General features: G+C 42.9%; 1 protein-coding gene across 1 annotated transcript in view; it reads left to right on the top strand.

Annotated features, from left to right (window-relative positions):
• Positions 1-241: 241 nt before the first annotated feature.
• The window catches only part of Gpm6b (glycoprotein M6B), a 150139-nt gene continuing 127172 nt past the window's right edge, over positions 242-23208 (top strand). Inside the window, exon 1 of the mRNA XM_048446211.3 lies at positions 242-397. Coding sequence (XP_048302168.1) covers positions 394-397 — 4 coding nt within the window. The 5' untranslated portion in view covers positions 242-393. The remainder of the gene's footprint in view (positions 398-23208) is intronic.

Here is a 23208-nt window from a genome sequence, read left to right as displayed (position 1 = left end):
GTTCCCCTCTTTCTACATCCCCCACCCCTTGCTTCTCCGGTTTCCATGCCCCCCGCTCCAGGGTCGCAGTGAAAGCTGCTGGCTTGGCAACAGCGCGGGCGCGGCCACTGCCCCCAGCCTGGCCCTCGCTCCGGGCACACAAAGCCCCCGGCGCTGACGTCAGGGCCCCTCTCTGCACGGCCGGCCCCCAGTGCAGGCGGAGCTGCGCCGCGCTCCCACCCCGGCCAAGAGAGAAGAGCCAAGCGGCCAGCCCAGCTTAGCCCAGCGCAGCCACCCCGGAGCCCGGCCCCGCGCACGTGCCCGCCAGACCTGCAAACTTGTGCCACCGGCTCTCGTGCGTCCCCGGGGAGCCCAATAGCCCGGAGCCCGCACCCCTCCCGCCAGTCTCCAGCCATGGGTAAGTGATCGCGCTGGCCCCATGCCACCTCCACGGCCACCTCCACGGCCACAGCCTCGCGTCTCTGCCTCGAAGAGGGGCGCGCCCCGCCCTACCCCCTGCTCAGGTGGCGCTACCTGAGCCACCTGGGTCATCCGGTCCAGACCGGTGCGGGAGGGGAACAGAGGCCGAAGGTGGGAGGGGCACAGCGCAGGTGTCCGCAATGCCCAGGTGCTCCTCCCTGCCCCATCCACGGGAACGTCCCCACTCCAGCTGCACCCACACTGTACGCTGGCGCATGCCAAGCGCGGGAGCTAGAGAACTGGGCCCCGCGAGGGGTGGCAGGGGTGTGTGTGGTGGGTCGGGCAGAGTGTTCCGGACCGCGGGCTCCTGTTTTATTTCAAGGGGTTGGTAGAGAGTGGCTTCTTGCCCATTTCCTGGGACGATCTCCGTGACACCGAGCTCCCAGCCCTGAGTCCAGTCTTGTGTCGCCCCGCGGTCCTTCAATTCTTCTGAAGCCCAAGGAAACATGTCTGTACCCCCTAACCCCGGGATCTTCCAAGAAAGCTCCTTTCTCGGAACCCAGACCTTTGAAACTAGCGAAGTGGGAGGGATTGGGAGGGGACAGGATGGCACACACCACGAGTCTCTCTTTGTCCCTGGTTCCAATTGCCTAAACGGAACCCCTGGGCAGGTGGAACCGGTGCGAAGTGGGTTCCAGTCCAATTGGGAAATGACTGCTATCGACAGTGAAAGACTCTGTTCAGGGACGTGAAAATCTTTCACCTGCCCGGAGGTGGGTGTTAGGCGACGGGAGAATCCCTTCTGTCACTTCTTAACACCTCGAAATGCTGCCGTCAGCAACACATCCTTAAAACCGGCACCATGGGGAGGAAAACTCAAGAGCTCCTTGGAAATAAGTCTTGTGCTGCGGCTATCAGGGCTTCGTCTGAGAAAGGGGTTTCTCTCTGCTTCATTACCGTTTTCTAATGACAGCTTCAGCCACAGCGCCACGAGGACTAAGAAGGGACCCTCGGAAACGTTCCTAACGTGAAAAGCGGTGGGTTTAACCACTGAAGGTTAAGAGCCAGGTCTTGGGAGTCACAAGCAAGCCCCCAGCTCCTGCCACTACACTCCCTCCTCTAAGTGTGTGGGGGTGGGGCAGCGATCGCTTGTTTTTTTTTGTTTTTTGTTTTTTTTTTAAAAACTGATTATATTTTGGAGACGAGATAGTATGGAGGACACATCAGTTTCCATTTAAAAAGAAACCTGAAATAACTTTATACTTAAACAATTTAAAAATATACAATGATCCAAGTATGAAAGAAAAAAATTCATTCCAAAAAGTTAGCTGAAAGCTAGGATAAGATTCTTCTAGAAAGAGTAGAACTGAGTGGCATGTGGCTCTGGTTCTTACTTCTTTCACTGTCCTCATGTACAGTAACCATCACCTCAGTCTTCCCGTTTAAACGAGGTTCATACCCAAAAGTCAGCAGAGGACTCTGGGGCAGCTTGGAGCTGCTTAGCAATGCCTGCTGTCCGAGACCATTGCCGTTTCCCAGACCTGCTGGATAGAGGAAACCTCACGTTTTGCTGAAAGGAAGTTCTTTTGGTGTTTGATCTCCAGACACTGAGATTCACAAGTTGAGTTTGAGCATCGGCTGAGCACGCTAACGGCTTCTGCACAGCAGCGTTTGAAGTACTCTGGTCTTTACTGGGGGGTGGGTTTTGTTTTCAAGTGGGCGTGGAAGGGAGCTGCAGTTTCCCGACCAAAAGCCTGCTCTCAAGGAAGTACTTTGTGTCTTGGTCAATTATTGGTTCTACACTGCAGTTGCCAATTTATGGTAATTTGCGCATGCTTCATTGCTTCTGGCAGTAGCCTTGGTTTTAGTTTTGTAGTTTACATGAAAGAGCAAGTTCCCTTCATGCCAGAAAGGAAACATACTGACTTCCTTTACGTTCCCAGTAAATAAATAAACTACAGGGCCGTTAACTGGCTTTCTTTTTCCAGATGTTGTTCATTACTGAATGTACCCTTGTGAATGCCCTACTTCAAATAAGTTAGTGCTGGGAAATTGGTGACCATTGGCCCATTCCATTGATTCTTATACACACATCACTTCTTAACCTGGTATCAGTTACTTCACTGGTAAAATAAATGAAATTTGTAAAGATAAATGCCCCTTTAGGTTTGCACTTTAAGTTATTTTTTAAAAAGAAAGAAAAACTTTTAAAGAAAAACAGCAAGATAAAGAACAGTGGCCAGATATACGATTCCATCTTCAAAGAAAATGAGTTTTTATTGCCCAGTCAATTGATTTTTGTTTCTGATGTGTTTTAGCCACGATCACATGCAGTTCACACATCTTAAGCATACAAACTAGCAGGCTTTGCTACAGGGTTGGATAACTATTGTCCCTATTTTCATCCCCTCAACAAACCTGTGCCCATTAGCAGTTAGTCCTCATTCTCTCCTCCCTCCAACCCTAGCAACCACTAACCTACTTTCCATCTCTCTGGGTTTAGCTCTTCCCGATGTTTCACGTAAATGAAATGAACCAATTAATGTTTGAACTGTATTGGACTATTCATTGACTTGGGTTATTGGGCACAATGAGAAGAGTTGGTGGGTTGTATAGATAGAGGACACCACCTAAATAAGTGTGCTGAGACTAGTTCTTTCTCCCACTGAAGGGGTGGATCCACATGGCCCAATGTCTCTTCTCCCTACCAGTGTTATTCTAGTGTATCTGATGGAAACCCAGTTGGCCAACAAAATGTTGACTTTGGTTTTCCTCTCATCAGCTTGAAGACATAGTAATTAAACACAATTCACTGTAATAAATTATCAGAAGATTTTTGTGGAATATGGCTCATACATCTAGAGGGAAATGCTGACTTTATGCCAGTATGTGAAGAGATCTGATGTCACAAAACATGAATGGAAATAATTATTTGACCCATTTTACAATAAGGGAATGTGTTTTAGTTTAAGACAGACTCTCATTATGTTTCCTAGGCTGTTTTCAGACTCATGGGTTCAAGTGATCCTCCTGTCTCTGCTTCTCGAATAGCTGGGCCCAAAGACCTCCGCATCCAGTTGGCAGGAATTTTTTGTGATTATGAATGAAATCATTTCACTATTACTTTATAAATATTAAGTTGTACGTGGTAGCTCACAGTTGTAACCTGAGCACCTAGGAGATGGAGGCTGGAGGATTTGGGAGTTCACTGTCACCTTTGGCTATATAGCTAGTTTGAGAGCACTGAGTCCCACAAGCTGTCCTCTGACCTGTATGTGTTCATTGTGATAAGCAAATGGACATGCACGCGCGCACACACACAAACAGTAGATAAAATTTACAGGAAAATCCAAGACTCCAAGGTCACTGAGAGGGCTCTGCTGGGCTGTAAAAGAGATTGCCATATAAGTCTAAAAACCTAAGTTTAATCCCTGGACCCCACAGATTTGGTGGTGTCCATCTGTAAATCGCAGAACTTCTGCCTTGAGATGGGAGGTGGAGAGAAGAGAATTGCCTGGAAGCTTAGGAACCAGCTAGACTAGAATACACAGCAAGGCAGGAACGAGGAAGATGTTGCCTCAACAAGATGGAAGCAGACAACCCACTTTGGAAAGTTGTCCTCTGGCTTTCACATACATATCACAGCAAATGGGTTCTCTCTCTCTCTCTCTCTCTCTCTCTCTCTCTCACACACACACACACACACACACACACACACACACACATTTTAAAAAATGTAATAATGGCATATCACAAATAATCTGGAGATCCTGGTGAAAGGAAAGTGCCCCTGACTCAACCATCCTGGGAACAGTCTTGGTGACATTTCTAAAAGTCACACTAGCACTGCTGCTTCTGCCACTGGTGGCCCAAAGCTAGAAAATAGAAAAAAGCCTGGGAAAGTCAGGGACCTGGCCCATGTCTCAGTTTATTCTCAGTATTGTATGATCGAGATACATCATTCTCATCTCTTCAACCTCAGTTTACTAGGGAAAAAAATCTATAAAATTACTTCCTTAAATCCTTACAAATCTGCAAGTATGTAATTTAGGGGACAAACATGAGAGAGTAATGTTATGCTTGAAAAACAGGAGCAAACAGCTCCCTAATTGTTTAAACACTGTTTGGTTCTGTCAAGGCAGCAGCCAGACCTCATTTGTAGATGGGTTTTATGCTGGCATCTTCCATGTGCCCGCCTACAGGATGGTGGCTGTTCTCCAAGGCGATGGATGGAGGGAGTAAGCCCTAAGGGAGCCTTCTTCAACACTTCCAGCTTTGGTGTCTTCCCTCTTGTCTCTACAGAGCTCTTCCTGACACCCCCCCACACACCCAGGCTGTGCCTCAAAAGGAAGCTGCACCCTGAAGACCCCCACCATACAACATTTAGTTCTGGAAGCTGGCTCAGGATTTCAGATGCAATTGGAGACAAAAGAGTTGTGTCCTGATGCATAACTGGGCAGGATATGGTCCCAGCATGTGCTAGGCAGCCTTCTGAAATGAAATGTCTCCTAAGGAGCCCACCCGGGGCCTCAGAGAGGCTCTTTTCAAAACAGGCTGAAATTCTGAGTAAACCTCAGACCAAGTCCACTGAGGACTGTTTGTGACAAACAAGAAGCAATTGATTCTTTACTATATTTTTGCTCTAGCAGCAGCTGTTGGCCAAACCGCTTGGCCTCCCCGGGGGCTTTCTAGAGGATAGTGACATCCGGGATCAAGCAGTAGGATGCTTTATTGAAAATGCCAAAGTGGTAAATCCCATAAAGGGCCGTTTCTGTGTCCTAAATGTTTTAGTTATCTTTAAACATTAATCTGCTGAGGTTTTGTTGGAGAGTCAAGGCCTTTCTTTGACCAAGACATCCTGATGGGGCTTGGGGTTCCTTAAAGTTTTCCATACATGAATCATAGCTCATCATTGGCTTCTAATTGCCAGTTTGGGATACTTTTAAAGTAAAATGAGACGTAAAGCTGCTCAAATCCAGTTTGTGTGCAGAATCCTATTACACTACCCACCCCACTTCCAATAAAACCTAAACAGTTTCTTGCCATTAATTATTTTGGCAACTATTTTCCAAGTGACTCATTTTGGACAAGACTTTGCAAAGCAATGGGTCAGGTTTGAAAAGAAAGAAAACTTCCTTTTGGGACTTATATTTCATTTGTTTATGCAATGTTGAATTAATTTGCATAATTATGATAAAAACATAAGTGTTATGACTACCTTTTGGGACAAAGACAAAAGACTTCCTAAGTACACACACTGATGAGCGAAATAATACTTATACTCTGGAGAAAATTCTAGAAGCCCAGTTTTGTGGACAGTAGTAAGTATGGTTTAGAAAAATAAAAGAGGATGCAAGGTGTTTTAGTTACCTTGTCTTGATGCTATGATAAAAATGCCCTAACAAAGCAATTTGAGAAACGGTTTATTTGGCTCACAGTTTGATGGTGCAGTCCATATGGTAAAGAACCCAGGGCAACAGGAGCTTGAAGCTGCTGATCACATTCCAGCCACAGGAGGCAGAATGTGGGATGCTGGTACTCAATTCACTTTCCTTTTTATATATGGCACGATGCACTCACAGGTAAGGTGAATCTTCCCACCTCAACTTAATCTAGCTATTCCTTCACAGATATGCATAGAGGCTATCCTAATCCTAATATCATACAGGTATGTCCGGGGAGGCATGCCTCCTAGGTGAGTCAAGATCTTGTCAACTTGACAATATTAACCATCATACAAGGCAATGAAGTGAGTGGGGGTATGTAGGGTGAGTGATATTGGTAAGAGCACTTCTATTGTATTTTGGGGCCATAGTCATTTGGATAATTGTAACTCAATTGTACTGGTGATCATGGTCTCACACATTGGTATATTTATTTTAATCATATGCCTCCCTTATTCCAAAAACCAACTGTTCCAAAGGCAGAGGTTATTCTATGTATTGTTGATGCTCGGTGTCAATTTGGATGATTAGCATATTGTAGGAGCTCCAGGTATATTTGTTGGAAAAAATATGAAGTTTATCATATAAGATTCATCTTATTAAGGTATGCCTGTAATAGACATATATGAATTTTATAGTATTCAAAATCATTAAAAATTATGATAAACCATACATGATTAAATAGCACAAATAACATCATAGTTTGGTAAAATTAATATTTCTATCACAGTATTTCATGGAGTAACAGAATTTTAGCACTGGAAAATGCCTTCATAGTAATTCCATTGCTTCAGACATGCCCAAACACAAAAACAATTTACACAGCAGTTTGAATGTTCCTCCACTCTTGTTGTTGTTGCTATTGTTACTTTTTTTTTACCTTTAGCTTTTCCTCTTGTGATGTTAGATGTTCCTCCCTCTGGTGACAAATAATTTCTTCTAGTCAAATTTTTGAAGTTTAGGAAAGCTAGAGAAGAAATACTTTGTTTCAGTAAATACGTTCTCATTGCCTTGAGAATAAAAAGGCACCAAAAGTTTCGTCTTTCCATTCTCAACAATGTTGGGGTTAAATCAGCAGGCACCACAGTGCCTGGCAATAAGCATGTACAGAATGAACTGGAAGCCTCTGCCTTCCTGTTAGTACCACAGCCTGGGTGGGAGACTATTAAAGGAATGGGGGAGTCCTGCTCAGGTGCCCCAAGGTCTTGTGCTGTATCTTGAAACACAGACTCTGTCCTACTGTGCCCAGCCGTTTTACAAAAGCTGAAGGTCAAGGTCCTGTAGGAAAAAAGAAAATGAATATTTAAGGAGGTGTCTGAGACAGAACATTCGGAGCCTGTGAACAGATAAGGAAAGGCAGGAGCCATGACAAAGGCTGTTTTGTGGGTACCTTAAGGAAATAAGAATGGTCAGAAGTGGAGGAGTGGGGAGAGCTGAGCTGAGGCCAGACTATTTAGTGTCACCCTTGGGAAGCAATCAATCATTACTCTGTTAGCTATAGCGAATTGTAAAGGGATTTTAAGCAGGCAAGTGACAGCTCAGGGAAAATGGCAGTCTCCCAAAAGGACTAAAAAGATGATTAAAACTGGACATGGTGATGCAACTCTGTAATTCCAGCTACTTGGCAAATGGAGGCAGAGGCAGGAAGGTAGCAAATTGAAGGACCATCTGGGCTACATAGGCAGTTTAAGGCCAGCCAGGCCAACTTACTGAGATCTTGTCACAAAATAAAGTTATTATTTTAATGAGGAAAGGGGATGGAGAGATAGCTCAATTAATAAAGTGTTTGCCTTGCAAGCACAAGGACCCGAGTTCAATCTGCAGAACCCATGTCAAAAAACTGGGCATGATCCCAAGGCTGGAAAGGTAGAAACAGGTAGGTTCCTGGGCTTCGGTGGCCAACCAGTCTAGCCAAATCACTGTCTCAAAAACCAAAATGGATAGTACTGAGTATCTGAAGAATGATACCATGGTTTTTCCTCTGTTCTTCACATACATACACACATGCACCTGCACACACATATGTTCCTAACACACACACACACACACACACACACACACACACACACACACACACACGCCTAGAGGTGGTAGCTTGGGAAATAGGTCAATGGGAAAGGGCTTACCTAGCACACATCGGGCACTGGATTCCACTCCGCAGTATCCCTCCAAATTAAAACAAAACAAAACTAGAAAAACCGCCACCAACAATAGAGGAAGAGATTTCTTCTTATCTGGTTGCAAAATTCCAAATAAAAGCATAGACAGGGTTTTGAAAAGACTGAGACCCCATTTCTTCTCTGAAGTTTCTAGAGGAAGCTTGCACCGAAGGTGTGCTGAGAGGAATGATGGGAAGGATGGAGCTACTCATGCAGGAGAGGTAGGAGTGAGCAAGGCTTATCGGTGGTATCCTAAAGTAACTGGACGTAGCAAGGAGAAGGTGTGGGGAAGAATAGAAAGCAAGATTTAAGGTGAGATGGCTCAGCAGATGAAGGCACTTGCCACCAAGCCTGGCGATCTGAGTTTCCTCTCCAGGATCAACCTGTTTGAGGTTTGAGGATGGACTATCTCAAGTGTCATCTGACCTCTGCACACACAGCATAGTGTACACATGCACATATAAACATGATAAATAAGCGTAAAATAATTCAAACAAGGAAAAAAAGATTGGTTGTGCTGACAGAGAGCCAGATGGGAGTGATCCATTTTAGCTTATTATCAATGGGCACAGAGAATCTTGCAAACCTATTATCTCCTCCTTTTCAAGGGCACAGAACAAAGTGTGAGCTGCCTGGGATGAAAAGCGATAAGGAGTAACTTGGCTGTGACTCCTTCATGATTTGGCATTGAAATAAAATGCCATCCTTGTCTAGTTAATTGGTTATTGTTACTTTTAAACATGTCTGCTGATTTTTCATAAAGGATTTCATAGAGCGTGCATCTGAAGAAGTACATTGGGTAAAGTATGGGAGAAGACATGAGGAGCTTCCATGCCCTCTCTTGCTTGGTACACTAATGCCACAGAAGCTCTATGGGCTTAGCTACGTAGGATCTATCTCCCCCTCTCCTCTTCGTTGCTTTTTGTCTTTTCAAGTTTTTAAAAATTGGCATATGTTAATTATATGGAATAATGGGCTTCATTGTGACATTCTTGTATGTGGATATGTGATTTGATCATATTCACATATGCCTCCTGTGCCCCATTCCCACTGGGGCATCGCAGAATGCTTAGCAGCATTCCTGACCTCTAATCACCATATGCTGTGACATTCCCCTATTCATACCAACCAAACGTCCCCAGATGTCAGATAACCTTGATGGAATAGGGGCTGGGGATGGGGCCATAGTGATAATGGTTTAAAAGTGAGAGGGGAGTGAAGATATAACTCAGTTGGTAGTGTAGAAGGGAAAGATTCAGCATGTCTGACCTGGCAGCTTCATGGCGGCTGGCTCTCTGCCTCTGCTTTCTTTCTCCCACAATTCTGTTCTGTCTACTCCGCCTATCTAAGCTGCCGTCCTATCAAAGGCCGAGGCAGTTTCTTTATTAACCAATGAAAGTAACACATAGACCGATGACCCTCCTTCATCATGGTAGAGTGTATTTCTTGTGTGCAGAAAGCCCTAGGTTCAGTCCTCAGTACCTTATGACGATGGCACATGCATATAATCCTAGCACTTGGGAGGTTGAGGCAGGAAGATCAGAAGTTCAAAGTCATCCTTGGCTACATAAAAAGTTTGAGAGAAGCCTGAGCTACATGGAATCTTGTCTCAAAAAAGGAGGTGGCTACTGAAAACCTTTGTGCATCACAATATCAAAACAGAACAGAATCAGAATCATGGCCTCACTGAGGACTTGGTGAGCATATCTGCAAATCTGGGATCTCTGGTTTAAAAGGTCCCTTCTTTCCAGGGGGAATGCTTGCTTCTTGCTCCCCCCTCCCCGCCAGATTAAGAAAGTTGGGTTTTGTTTTCATCTTTTTCTAACATTACCAGAAAGGATTATACTGTAACGGGGAGCATGGCATACCACACAATCCATGTCTTCCTTGAAGTAAAATGGCACTAGAAACCATCTCAATCTTGTGATGCCCTGCCCACCCCCTCTCCTGGAGCAGGGTGTCTGTTTTACCTTGGTTCCTTTGTCTAATGCGTAGTGCAACTTCTCACTCACAGAACTCTATCTCTGAAGTTGGTTTTGCTTACTAAAGTTGTTGTTGACATTATCGACATTTCCAGTAAGTGAGAAGACATGAAGGAGCTAATCACGTCCTTAATTACCACAATGGCCTTTCCAAATTTAGACTTTATCCCCTTAGCTAGAATCAAATCTAGCCAGCTTAGGGCTTTAAGGCTGCCTTCCTACAGGCTGTCCTTAGAGTACATAGTTGTGTCTTCATTATGTTTCCCAAGTAAAAGAGCTGGATACAAGACTGACTTCCCTCTCGTTGCCCGGAGATCCTTCTCCTATAGCCCTTGGATCTTCCTTCCTACCCTCCAGTCTTAACCCACCACGGTGGAGACTGTAAGTCATTGTTTCCCCAGAGATCTGATTGCAGTTGCAAAAGACAGCCAAAAAAATACAGAAGGCACATCAGAAGTGAAGATTGGAGGGAGCTTACAAATTCTGTTCTTTTTTTTAAAAAAAATTATTATTTATGTGCGGCAGGTTACTGTTTTAGGTGGAGAAGTGTGGCTTTTATAACCTTTCCCTGAAAAGGCTGTTTCAATGGTGGGCTTTCAAATTGGAGCTTGAATTCAGACATCTGTTCCTTCACACAGTCAGCAAAGAGTGGAGGGATAATTAACAAAGTAATGCAAGCATTTCAGGTAACTTTATTTGATGCAGCCCCTTATTAAATATTGCCTCCTTTATTTTCTCACTTGACTTGCTCTGACTAATTCCGTGGTGAGTAAAATAGAATCTAGAAGACTAAAGGCCTGAAGCTCCAGTGTGTATGAATTATGACCATTTTGCAAAGCTACTGCACTGGATTGCTGACAACTCTTTGGAGCCCTATTACATAATGAGGGTTTGTCATAAATACTGTTAGATGTTTTGTTAGAGACATGTATATTACAAACTCATTTGAAATTTGTTGGCATAAGATATCCACGAAAAGTAAGTAGATCATAAGCACACAAGTTCGACATGTTTTTCCAAGTACAGAACGTGGGGCTGGGCATATATCTCAGTGATTGAGTGCTTGCTCAGCCATGGGTTCTGTCCCCATCACTGAAAAAACAAAAAAGGTCAGGCATGGTTGTGCACTTTTAAATCTCAGTTCTTTAGAGGTAGAGGCAAGAGGATCTCTGTGAGTTTGAGGCCAGTCTGGTCTGCGTGGTGAGTTCCAGGATAGCCAGGGTGACATATCTCAAGACAGAGGAGGGAATGATGAAGGGAAGGAGGCAGAGGAAGTGGGAGAAAAGGAGGAGAAGGAGGAGGAAGAAAGAAAGGAGAAGGAAGAGGAAGAGGAAGAAGAATGAAGAAGAAGAGGAGGAGGAGGAAGAAGAATATTATTAGGAGCCCCTCAGAAGGTTCTCTCAAGGGCTCTTTCTGTCTTCCCCACCAAGGGTAATCACTAATCTCCAGCAGTATAGTTTTACTTGGTTTTACATTTTATATCAATTGAATAATAAAGTATAAATGCTGAACTTTTGTTCAACATTAACAACATTATTTTAGAAAGCTCATAAATGTTTTCTATCCATAAGACAGGCACGCTTCTAAATCATATGGTTAGAAGCAATTATTAAAGGCCTTTGTCTATAGAAATGTAGTAGAAAAAGGTATAAAGCATGGGTTTGTACCTCCTATTTTAGGTGAAAAACCCCATCACGGCATCCAGGAGAGATCTTGGAACAACGCTTGAAGAGAGACGGGCTGTTTGCATGGGAAAACATGACAGCTCTGAAGAGATTAGGAAAAGAATATATCCCCATGTGCCCTTCTGAGAGGGAAGGGGCGAGCTGAGGAGCTACGCACAGAGAGGAAGCTGTCACTGCCAGGTTAGATCATTCAGGAAATGATCAATATGGATGCTCTCTGGCTTCAGGATATAAGGCTGTAATAGATGCCAGGGCCTCTCTCCAATGAGTTTCCTGAATAAGATGGAGTTGCAGGATGTGTCTGAATTATAACCATAATTCCTCAGAAACTGACGGTAATAGAGTACAAGGCTGGGAAGCGGTCAAAGAGCTGTGATGATTTCTGATTTTCATCCTAAAAGTCCACAGATAGATACAGAATTATCTCTGACGAATGACTTCTTTGTGTGTTATTTGGACATACACATCTGTAATCTGCCCGCCTCCCCTCACGGAGAAGTTTTATCTTCTTGACCACAATGAAGATGAGGTCAGCACAGTGGATACTTTATCTTCCCCAGTTTTATCATGTCGTCATGGCTTTCTAAGTGAAGACTCTGGATAGTCCCCCACCAGGAGCATGTGAAAATTTGAGCTTCTCAGTGTCTTCAGCTTTAGTATAATTATATTATTTTGTTTTTAAATTAGGGTAGGTATGAAATGGTATTTCGTGATTTTTAAGTTGAATTTCCCTAGAGAGGTTGAAATTGAGGGCTAGGTTCTTAGCTACTTGGGTTTGTCTTCCATGTACGTCTATGTTTTGGGTCCTAATCTTTAGGAAGGATGTGGTCAGTGTGCATTTTTCCTGTGTATGACTCATCTTTAGCTTTGCCCAACATGTCACACTGTACTGAGTTTTCAAGTTGTCATAAAGTCCTAGTGACCAATATTTCCTTTTACTACTTTCTAATCTGGGCTTTTTATCTCCATCCTACTTAAAAATCAGTCTTGTCTGTCCCTAAGGTCAGGAAAAATGTTTGTCTGTTCCTCTGTTATTTTTTAAAAGGTTTTACAAATGTATACTTGAAATTTTCCCGTCTTTATCTGTCTCTGTTGCATGTGTGTGTGCAGACGTGTGCATGAGCACACAGAGACAGAGGGGACGTCTATCACTTATTCCCTGAGACGAGCTATTTCATGAATTTGGAGCTCACCCAAGTTTAGCTTGGTTTTTGATTTGGTTCGGGTTTTATTGGAGGAGGCAATTGGACTGGAATCCTTACCTCAGTATCAAAGTTCCAGATACCTGTATCATGCCTAGTTTTTTTTAAAAAGATTTATTTACTTTTATGGGTCTGTGTGAGTGCCTACATGTATGTATGTGAGCTACCTATATGCCAGGTGTACTCAGAAGTCAGAAGAGGGAGTTGTAGCTCCTGGAACTAGAGTTACAGAAGGAGCCTCCAAGTGGACTCAGGTAACTGATCCCAAGCTCTCTGTAAGAACAGCAAGTTCTCTTAACAACTGAGTCATCTCTCCAGCTCACCACCTCATGCCAGCTTGGTGTGTGCCTGCTGGGGATTTGAACTCGGGTTCTAATGTTTGCACATCAAGCACTCCCCAGCCTTTTAGTCTTTTTTCTCCATAAAGATTTTTTTTTGGTATAGAGGCTGAAGTGTGCTATTTTATATAATCTGTACAGAAACCAACCACAGTGTGTAACTCATCCTTTTGTGTTGGTTTTATATTATGCGTATATATTACATATGTGTGTATGAGTGTGTCTCTGTGCTAATATAAACAGCCTTGATTATATCCATTTAAAACAAGCCTGGCAATCTCACAGAAGCTTCTTCTTTTAGCTCTTCTTCACTGAGCTATTCTTGGTCGTTGCCTTGAGAATTAGTTTTTCATGTTCCACAAACATGCCTGAGTAGGATTTTGAATGGGATTGCAGTAAATATGCTGATCGCATGTTCAGTGATTTTGAGTCTTCTCATTTGTGTACATTGACCTCCATTCCACCTCCCAACAATGATTTCACATCCTCTTACAATGACCTGAAGGTCCCTCGTAGTACTTGTAGCTTCTTAAAGAGTGAATCAAATAAGGTCAAATCTAGTGCCATGGAATGTCATGGTTCCCTTCCATACTCTTGCAACTTTAGAAAATTCAGATAATGGACAAACTTAGTCAACTAAATGAATAAATTGTCAGTGTGGGAAAGCTGATTCTGAGTTACCACATACTAACCTGTTGGTAAGAGCTGTATGTGATAGCCATGTGACAGTCTCCCTGCTTTGGGGTTTTATTTGTTGTTTTTAGTTTTTTGAGATAGTCTCATTTAGCCCAGGCTGTCCTGGAGCTTGATATACAGTTATGTCTGGTCTTGAACTCTTTATCTTTTGAATTTTTATTTTTATGTACATTGGTGTTTGGCCTGCATGCCTGTGTAAGGGAATTGGAACCATTGGAACTGGAGTTACAGACAGTTGTGAGCTGCCGTGTGGGTCCTGGGAATTGAACCAGTGTCCTCTGGAAGAGCGGCCAATGCTCCCAACCACGGAGATGTCTCTCCAACCCCCAGTCTTGAACTCTTGCTCTTCTGCCTTCACCACTAAATGTTGGGATTATACATGTGTACTACCATGCCTAACTTTGAGTGTTGTTTTTGTTTTTGTTTGGAGACAGGGAACTCATTTAGTAGAACAGGTTAACCTCAGAGTCACAGAGATATGCCTGCCTCGGCCTTCAGAGTACTGAGTTTGAAGGCAGTGCCACTACTCCCAGCCTTTGAAATTATTTTTAATGGAGCCATGTGGAAATTTCATTGTCTCCCTTGACGTACACTATGTTCAATAGAAGGAAATTTTCTACATTTAACCTAAAGCCTTTCCCTCTTTCTTGTATTCTGCATAAAAGCTGGGAGTTGAGGTCCATCTTTAGAGTCTTTGGGGTCTCAAGCAAGATCTCTTCATCACAAGATGATGAATTCCGTCGTTATGGGGAAATGACACTTTAGCTTTTAAAGTGTGACTTCACTCCTGGAGAAATCGTAAAACAAGCAGCTATAGTTGAGGATATTCTCCACTGCCCACCAGAGCTCCTTCTCCGTAGAAAAGCTGATTTGGATTCTCTGTATGACCAGGAGTTCTACGTTCTTTGTGGAAATAACACTAATTAGAAAAAACAGCATGGCCAAGCAGCATGCCAGAATGGCCAAGATCAAAAACACTGATGACAGCTTATGCTGGAAAGGATGTGGGATAAAGGGAACACTTCTGCATTGCTGGTGGGAGTGTAAGCTGGTACAGCCACTTTGGAAATCAGCAGGGTGATTTCTCAGAAAATTGCAAAACAACCTACCTGAAGACACAGCAATGTCACTTTTGGGTATATACCCAAAGATGCTCAAGCATACCACAAGGACATGTGCTCAACTATGTTCATAGCAGCATTGTTTGTCATAGCCAGAACCTGGAAACAACCTAAATGCCCCTCGACTGAAGAATGAATAAAGAAAATGTGGTACATTTACACAATGGAGTACTACACAGCAGAAAAAAATCATTTTTTTCTAAAATTTGAAATTTGTGGGCAAATGGATGGATCTAAAAGACATCATATTGAGTGAGAGAACCCAGACCCAGAAAGACAAAGGTAATATGTACTCACTCAGTTTTAAGCATAGAAAAAAAAACAGCCTAAAATTCTCAATCCCAGAGAACCTAGATACCAAAGAGGACCCTAACAGAGAAACATACATGAATCTAATCTACATGGGAAGTAAAAAGAGAGAAGATCTCCTGAGTAAACTGGGAGCATGGGAATCATGGGAGAGGGTAGAAAGGGATGGGGGAAGAAGGAAGGGGAGTAGAGAAAAATATATAGCTCAATAAAAACAATTTAAAAAAGAAAGAAAAAGCACCATAAGTAAACATCTAAATAATAATAACTCCTGGGGGCAGCAAGATGGTTCAGTGGATAAAAGTGCTTGCCACCCAAGCCTGGCAACCTGAGTTTAATCCGCGGAGCCCACTTAAAGGTAGAAGAGCAGAGCCAACTCCACCAAGTTGTCTTCTGACCTCCACACATGGCTTTCCATATAATGCACATTTTTTTAACTCGAGAAGCAGAGGCAGGAGGATCACTGTGAGTATGGGGCCAGTCTAGGTTACATAGCATGATGCTGTCTCAAAAAAAAAAAAAAAAGAAAAGCAAAACCAAAATCAAACAAATGCTGAAAAGCTGGGAGTGGGGACACATGCCATACATGCCATGCCTGCAGTCTCAGCGCGGCAGACTCGGTAGTTCCCAGTTGGAAGAGAAAGGAAAAAAAAGGCGATTTTCCGTTATATCTCTGCAATGTTCAAGTGTTACTTCAAAGTTCAGTAATGTTACTTGTAAAAAAAAATGAAAATTTCATGGTCGATTCAAGATTACCTGGTTTCCCTAAGTAATTTAATGGAACACTTCTCCCAGAATATTTTATATAACTGTGTGCACTGTGATGAGGAGGCCAGCAGTTGGCCTGTAGCACGGGCTTGATTTATTTCAGAAAGCCGCTTAGTCAGCCGTCAAATGAGATTACGTGTGTGGCTGCTACCCATCATTTCATAGAAATATTTGTATTCTTCAACAAGGCCTCAATTTTTTTTTATTTATTTCCAGGGCAACAGGAGCCACAAATGTAACTTTCCTAAAAGATCACATTGGAAATGTGATTTTTTAAAAAAATTTTTATTTTGTTTTATTATTTGGGGGTGGGATGAGACAGGCTTTCTCTGTATAACAACAGTCCTGTCTGTCCTGAAATTCACTGTGTAGATCAAACTGGCCTGAAACCCAAATGTCCACCTGCTTCTTTAAAAAAAAAAATGGGGTACTGTTACTGTCTCGTGGGCAGTGAAGATACAAACCAAACTTGTGGATACTTTCTATGTTCATCTGTGGTCCTTCACTTACACACCTACCTGTGTTTAGATTTCAGCCACCTTAAAAGGTTATAGCCATAAGAATCCATTCTCAGGGCTCACTTCTTTTATAATCTGTTTGTCATTGGATAACTTCATAATATTAATAGTTTACAATTTAAAATTGAAGTCGAGGGCTGTGGGTGTCACTGGTGGAACATATGCCAGGGGTACTGGTGGCCTTGGAATGGATCTCCAGCACTGCGAAATAAAAATAAATAAATTAAAATAGCAAAATAAATCTAACTGAATCTAGGCTAAGGGTATTCCTTAATGTTAGAGCACTTGCCCAGTATGTATAAGGTCCTGGGTTCATTCTCCAGCACTGAATAAACAAATGGATAAATAAAATGGAAGTATAGACTCAGGGTGGGGACAAGTGGTGAAGTACACGTTTAGCACGCACAAGACCCTAACTTCTGTCCATAGCACTAGTAAATAAGAGCAAAAATAAGCAAGTCAAACTGAAGTCCTAATTTAGTTGTGAAAGTTAGCTTCCTTTTGCTTTTTGCCTTTCTGTTTTAACTGTCAGGGGTTCGTGTAGGCACAGAAGAATTACTTCTTTATAATAGAACTACAATTTCCTCAGTTTTAACATGGAAAATGAGATATTTAAAAAAAAGAAAACAGGTTAGGGATGTAGCTCTGTCTGTCTGCAGAGTTCTCACCTCACATGCATGAGACTTTGGATTTGATGTCCAGAACCTCATAAATGTGGGCTTGCTAGAACACACCTGCAATCCTGGCATCTTCAGCTTCAGCTATTTAGGGAGTTCAAAGCCAGTATGGACTCTTTTTTTAAAAAGGAAGGAAGGGAGGGAGGGAGGGAGGAAGGAAGGAAGGAAGGAAGGAGGAAAGGAAGGAAGTAGGGAGGGAGGGAAGAAGGGAGGGAGAAAAGGAAAGAAGGAAGGAAGGAAGGAAGGGAGGGAGGGAGGAAGGGAGGGAGGGAGGAAGGGAGGAAGGAAGGAAGGAGGAAAGGAAGGAAGTAGGGAGGGAGGGAAGAAGGGAGGGAGAAAAGGAAAGAAGGAAGGAAGGAAGGAAGGGAGGGAGGGAGGGAGGGAAGAAGAAAAAAGCTTATGCCACAGTAAATGCATCTTTCCAGATAAACCCTACCCAGAAGATATAGTCCCAGGTATCATTCTTCACTAGTAACAATGCCAACCTCCTCGGGCTCATTCCCCTGATCCTCTCAGGACTCTTACTGCGGCTTGTTTGATTTTGAGACAGACTTTGCCTATATATCCCTGACTGGCCTAGCAGCAGCTTATGCAGACTAGGCTAGACTTGAACTCCTTGGTGATCTTCCCGCTTCTGCCTCTCTAGTGCTGAGTTTATAGCCATGTGCCACCATGCGCAGTAACAGCATTCTTTATGATTAAAAAAAAAAAAGACAGGGGGACTGCAAGTCATGATAGTATATACAAAACTGTACCGTAATGAGCTTCAGAAATCCTTTGTACCCCTAAATGTTTTGTTTATGTATTATTTAACATTTTAAACCAACACTCACATAATTAACAACAAAAAAGATAGGGTAGAACGCTGATGCAAACCAATTATTTTTCATTCATCATTTAATTCGAAGTAATAGGTTTAACCTTTTTATATTTTAAGAGCTGCTAATGAATAGTCTAATGGTTGGTTTAAGTATCAGGTTGCCCTGACTTTCCAGTTGCTGACGCAGCTGCTAGGTCAAACTACTAATTACACAGTATTTGGGCCTTTTTAAAAAATATACAAGTGTGGCCTTTTCATATGGTTCATTCAAATGTAGCCTAATTGTCCAACATGCTAAAAAGAGGAGGCAAAAAAGCCATGGTCTTGATCTCATACCCCGGGGTTCCTCCCAGCCACTTATTCTTCTAAAACTTTGTCCATGCGGTCATAGTTTCATTCTGATCAGTCTTCAAAAGACTCCTGCTTGGAGATGCTCTCACAAATCCCGTCCTGCAGAAAGAAGCACAAGGGACCACTCTCCCTACTTCAATTCCTTTGCAGAAGCAAAGACTAAGGCCCTAGTGTCCATCCTCCTCGGGGGAGGGGGGGCATCCAGATGGATACAATGTGTGGACACGCAGAGGAAGTTCTTTAGCTGGGGTCGGCCTCTTCTTTCCCTTAGAGTTAACGAATGCTTCTGCTGATGTACACAGTTGATGATAGGCAATATTTGCTGGAAAGTGTTCTCCCCATATATTTAGTTGAAATTGTTAAATCTATATATATATCATTTCCAAGTAATTATTAAATGGCAACTGCTTATGTCCGTGCAGTTGAATGATTTCTAAAGATATTTATACCTCTTGTCAGTCAAGACCTCACAAAGAAGTGTACTTTCACAGAGACGCCTGCCTACACAGATTGTTTAGAAGTCTCATTTTTAATTACTTATACACAAATATTAACCAGTCATGAACATTATTAGAAATGAAAATAACATTTCTTTTTGAGGGGGAAGAATAGAGAAGACTGTGCCTTGATTTCCTAGGATTAAAAGTTGATCCTTGGGCTGTTGAGATGGCTCCGTGGGTAAAGGTGCTTGCCACCAAGCCTGCTGACCTGAGTTCGAACCCCAGGATCAATACGATGAAAGGAGAAAACCAACTCGTGCAAGTTGGCTTCTGACCTCCACATGGGTGCTGTGGTGTTTGTGCCCCCCCACACACACACACAGAAAGAGAGAGAGAGAGATGTTCTTTTAAGATTTAGCAAATTAAAATTTAAAATTTCATCCTTGCCAGGCAGTGGTGGTGCATGCCTTTAATCCCAGCAGTCAGAAAGCTGAGGCAGGTGGATCTCTGTGAGTTCAAGGCCAGCCTGGTCTACAAGAGCTAGTTCCAGGGCAGGCTCCAAAGCTACAGAGAAACCCTGTCTCGAAAAAAAAATTATCCTTATATGAAACAGCAAGTAATTAAAAGCTTGCTCGTTAGCTAATCTACTTATATTTGTAGACAGTTTTTTTCTTTTTTGTAGTGCTGAGGATAGAGCCCAGGGGCTTGTACATGCTAGGCAAGCACTTCCCCCTGACCCACATCCCCAACTCTAACTTACTTATATTTGAAAGCAGGTACTTGTTCTTAAAAGCATCAAGGAAAAAATCATAAAACTCCATATTGTCCAGTGAGAAAAATCCCCAGGCATGATGATGCACGATCGTAATATCCCAGTGTTCAAGAGACTGAAGTAGGAGTCAAGAGTCTACCAACCGGGTCAACAGAGGAAATTCAAGCCTGGCTTGGGTTACAGGAGAGCGTGTCTCAAACAAGCAGGAGGGCAAACCAACTCTCTTCTTACTTCCCACTACCATCTCTAGTCCACCTTGAAGGATCCTTGCCTAACCAGCATGACACTATTTGAAGTCTGTATGACCCTCACTCAAAGAGTTGTTAAATGGTGGGTCCAAATAAGGAAGTTAGAGGGCTTGAAATGTTGAGGAAGTGACCATAAAGGAAAGGAAGGTTTACCTCACTGTACATTGGCTGCCTAAGGAACTAGACGTTTTCTATGTTTCCATCTTCCTACCTATAAATGCTGCAGAAAAAGGTCTACTGTCGTCTTTACCCTGCCAGCTATAGCAGCACCTGAAGAGAAAGGCTGTAGCCAAGGCCCAAGCTCCAGATGACCACAGTAGCCATTTCAGGTAATGTTTCTACCTGTGTTAATGTCACCAAAGGCTTCTTTGTGGATGGATCTCTTTGCTAGCTCAGGTCTCCTGGTGCAGAGTCATTGCTCAAGGGCAATTTTAAGTGTAGGTTATGCACTTAAACCTTATAAGCTCTAGCCTCTTAGCTTTAAAGTAGACTCCAGTAGTCTGGTAGCACAGACACTCGCAAGCACAGAAATTAATTAATTAATTAATTAATTAATTTATTTATTTAATGGGTAGTGGGGGCATGTCATGACACACATGTGAAAATCAGAAGACAACTGTTGGGAGCCAGTTCTCTCTTTCTACCACGCAAGTCTCTCTAATTATAACTCAGAGTTATTAACCTCGGAAGCAAGTGCCTTACTTTGCCCTTTGAATTATCTTGCTGGTCCCAGAGGAGAAGTTACGATAAAGGTAAATGCCAAACGATAAAAATGCTTTCAAGAAAGCATTTTCTTCTGGTGCTAGACTAGTAACAACTTACCCCTGGCCTGTAGTTCTAGCACATACATGTGTATATACAGTTCTGTCTTCTTTTACATTGTAGCTGACCGTTTTCATGACTGTATTAACAAGTCTCACATTTTGCTGATATCCACGTGCAAGTGAGCAATCTGCTGAAATGAAATACACAGCTGGGAAGAAGCTAACCTTTCCCAAAGGGCATTTTCTGAATGCAGCAAATTATCATGGCCAGCGTTGTGCAATTAGGAAAACAGAGATGGTTGGGGATAAAACTGTTCAAGACCGCAAGTTGTATAGATTGAGTCAACCCTCTATGTCAGTAGCTCCAAATGACCCGACAAAACGTCAGCATTATGTGGTGCTTCCTTCTTCATAAGCCTCATGACACTGGCATGCTCTAGAGCGCTGGTAAGATGGCCCAGCCGGGAAAAGTACTTCCTGCTAAAGCTTCATGACTTAAGTTTGGTGTCCAGAAGCCATGGTAGGAAGAGTGAACCGACTCTGATCTTAATTCAGATGCTCAATGAAGTCTAGTCTCAGATGTTATTGACTGATCCAGCAATCCATTTCATTCTTTGTATACACTTGTCACCCGTGATGAGTATCTTTGGCCATCACGGAGACAGGCTATATGTTACTATCCCGATGGCAAGCTTGTAGTTAAATTAACAAACTGTATTTAGCTGATTTAAAAATACCCACAGATTGATTGGAGAAAAGAGAAAGAAATCTCTCGATGTCATTTGTTCCTGTCCAGTGACCAAGTCTTCATTTAACTAGCGTGTCACTTGATCATATACAGTTTGGAGAAGTAAGTTACTTAATAAAGCACTGAAGATATTTAAATGGCCAGGATCGGAAGCAAATGTAGTATTTAAAAAAAAAAAAAACTACTGTCCACGTATCCATGCCAAGTTAACAGAGTGAAACCACCTGAGTGGGGTGTTTCCTGAAACGTCATAGACAAGGCCGTTGTGTCTTGAGTGTGACAGGAATCTGCGGCTCATGAGCCATCTCTGAAGCCACTGACTTTTCACGAGGGTCCCTAAAATCTTAGATGCCCGTTTAAGCTGGAGCTTCTTTCCACCATGCACAAACTTATAACCAACTACATGTTCTTTTCAAGCATATAGAAGCAGTGAAGAGCGCTGTGTTCTTTTCCACTCAGTAACCTGGACCAGGTGCCCGCACTGCCCCATGTTAGGATAGCACATGGGCTAATGTGGCAGGCATTGATAGGGCTGCCTTTTTTGCAGGACTGTTCTGCAAATAGCTGAGGTTTGACATTCATAGTGTAGGAAAACAGTGAATCTTAGTTTGCGGATCTATGGGTTCATATGGGTGAAATAACTATGTCCTGCTTTGGACATAAGTGGTGACAAATGCCTTTTGTGTGTTTGTTTCTCTGTTTGAATTTCCATTCCAAAAAAAAAAAAAACCTCATAGGAGAGAGATTCACTTCAGCTGAGAGCGTCTCTTTGCTCCACTCTGGCTGTTATGGAAACCTTTCATTGGCACTGTCTGTATTTCTGTGTTTACATCTTTCGAGTGACTCAAACAAGCTCCCTTGGTCACCGGGAAAATAAAATTATAGTCGTAAGCTCCCAAGGCAGGCTCAGAGCCTGCTGGAGCCTGCAGTGCCCTTCCTGTTCTGTACCCACATGCCGCCTTCCCCTGCTGATGGTGGGTCCCCAGCAGCTGAGCTCATGCTGGGTCTTTCACAGCCCCTTGGGGGGGGATGGGTAAGTGGCAGATGCACTTAATTAGACATATTGCGAATGCAGGAGAACGAGCTTTGACAAGAGTTTTGAAGTCAGGACAAAAGGACACTGCTGTTATGAGTCAACTTGATTTTCAAAGGAAATGGAATATATGTGTGTATCAATTAAGAAATGAACATATGCGCACACATACACATAAGGCGTATCTCCCCCCACACACCCTGTCATCTAGGAAAGGAACATATATTAGCCATTATACACAGATAATACATGTGCTAATGTGTGTTGCCTTCATTATTCATTATTATATATGAGCAGCCATTGTTCATATATACATATATAATATTATGCATATCATACATACATCACACACATATATGTATATATATATGTAAATGGACTGAGCCCTTACTATGTGTATACACTATTCTAAATGCGTTCCTTAATCAGACATTGTAATCCTGACTATGTTACATATGTGACAACTGAGATCACATAACTAGGAAACATCAATACCAGTCAGTGTTTGAAGTCAAGAACTCTGGCCCAGTTCTGTGGTCTTCTTCTCCTCTTAGTGGAGGTAGCGCAGTTGATGCTATTTAATAGCACCATTGGTTTGATTTGGTGGGGGTTGCTGCTCAGAACCGCAGGGGACCTATTAAGAGATGCCGGGCGCGGGGGGGGGGGGGGGGGGGGAGAGAAGGAGACAGAGAACAGAGAATGCCCTGTCTCCTCCTCCCTGGGTGCCAGGATTA

This window comes from Myodes glareolus, chromosome X, assembly GCF_982192425.1.
Source record: "Myodes glareolus chromosome X, mMyoGla1.1, whole genome shotgun sequence".
Lineage (NCBI taxonomy): Eukaryota > Metazoa > Chordata > Mammalia > Rodentia > Cricetidae > Myodes > Myodes glareolus.
Note: the sequence above shows the minus strand (reverse complement) of the source record. Positions and strands in the feature narration are given on the sequence as shown.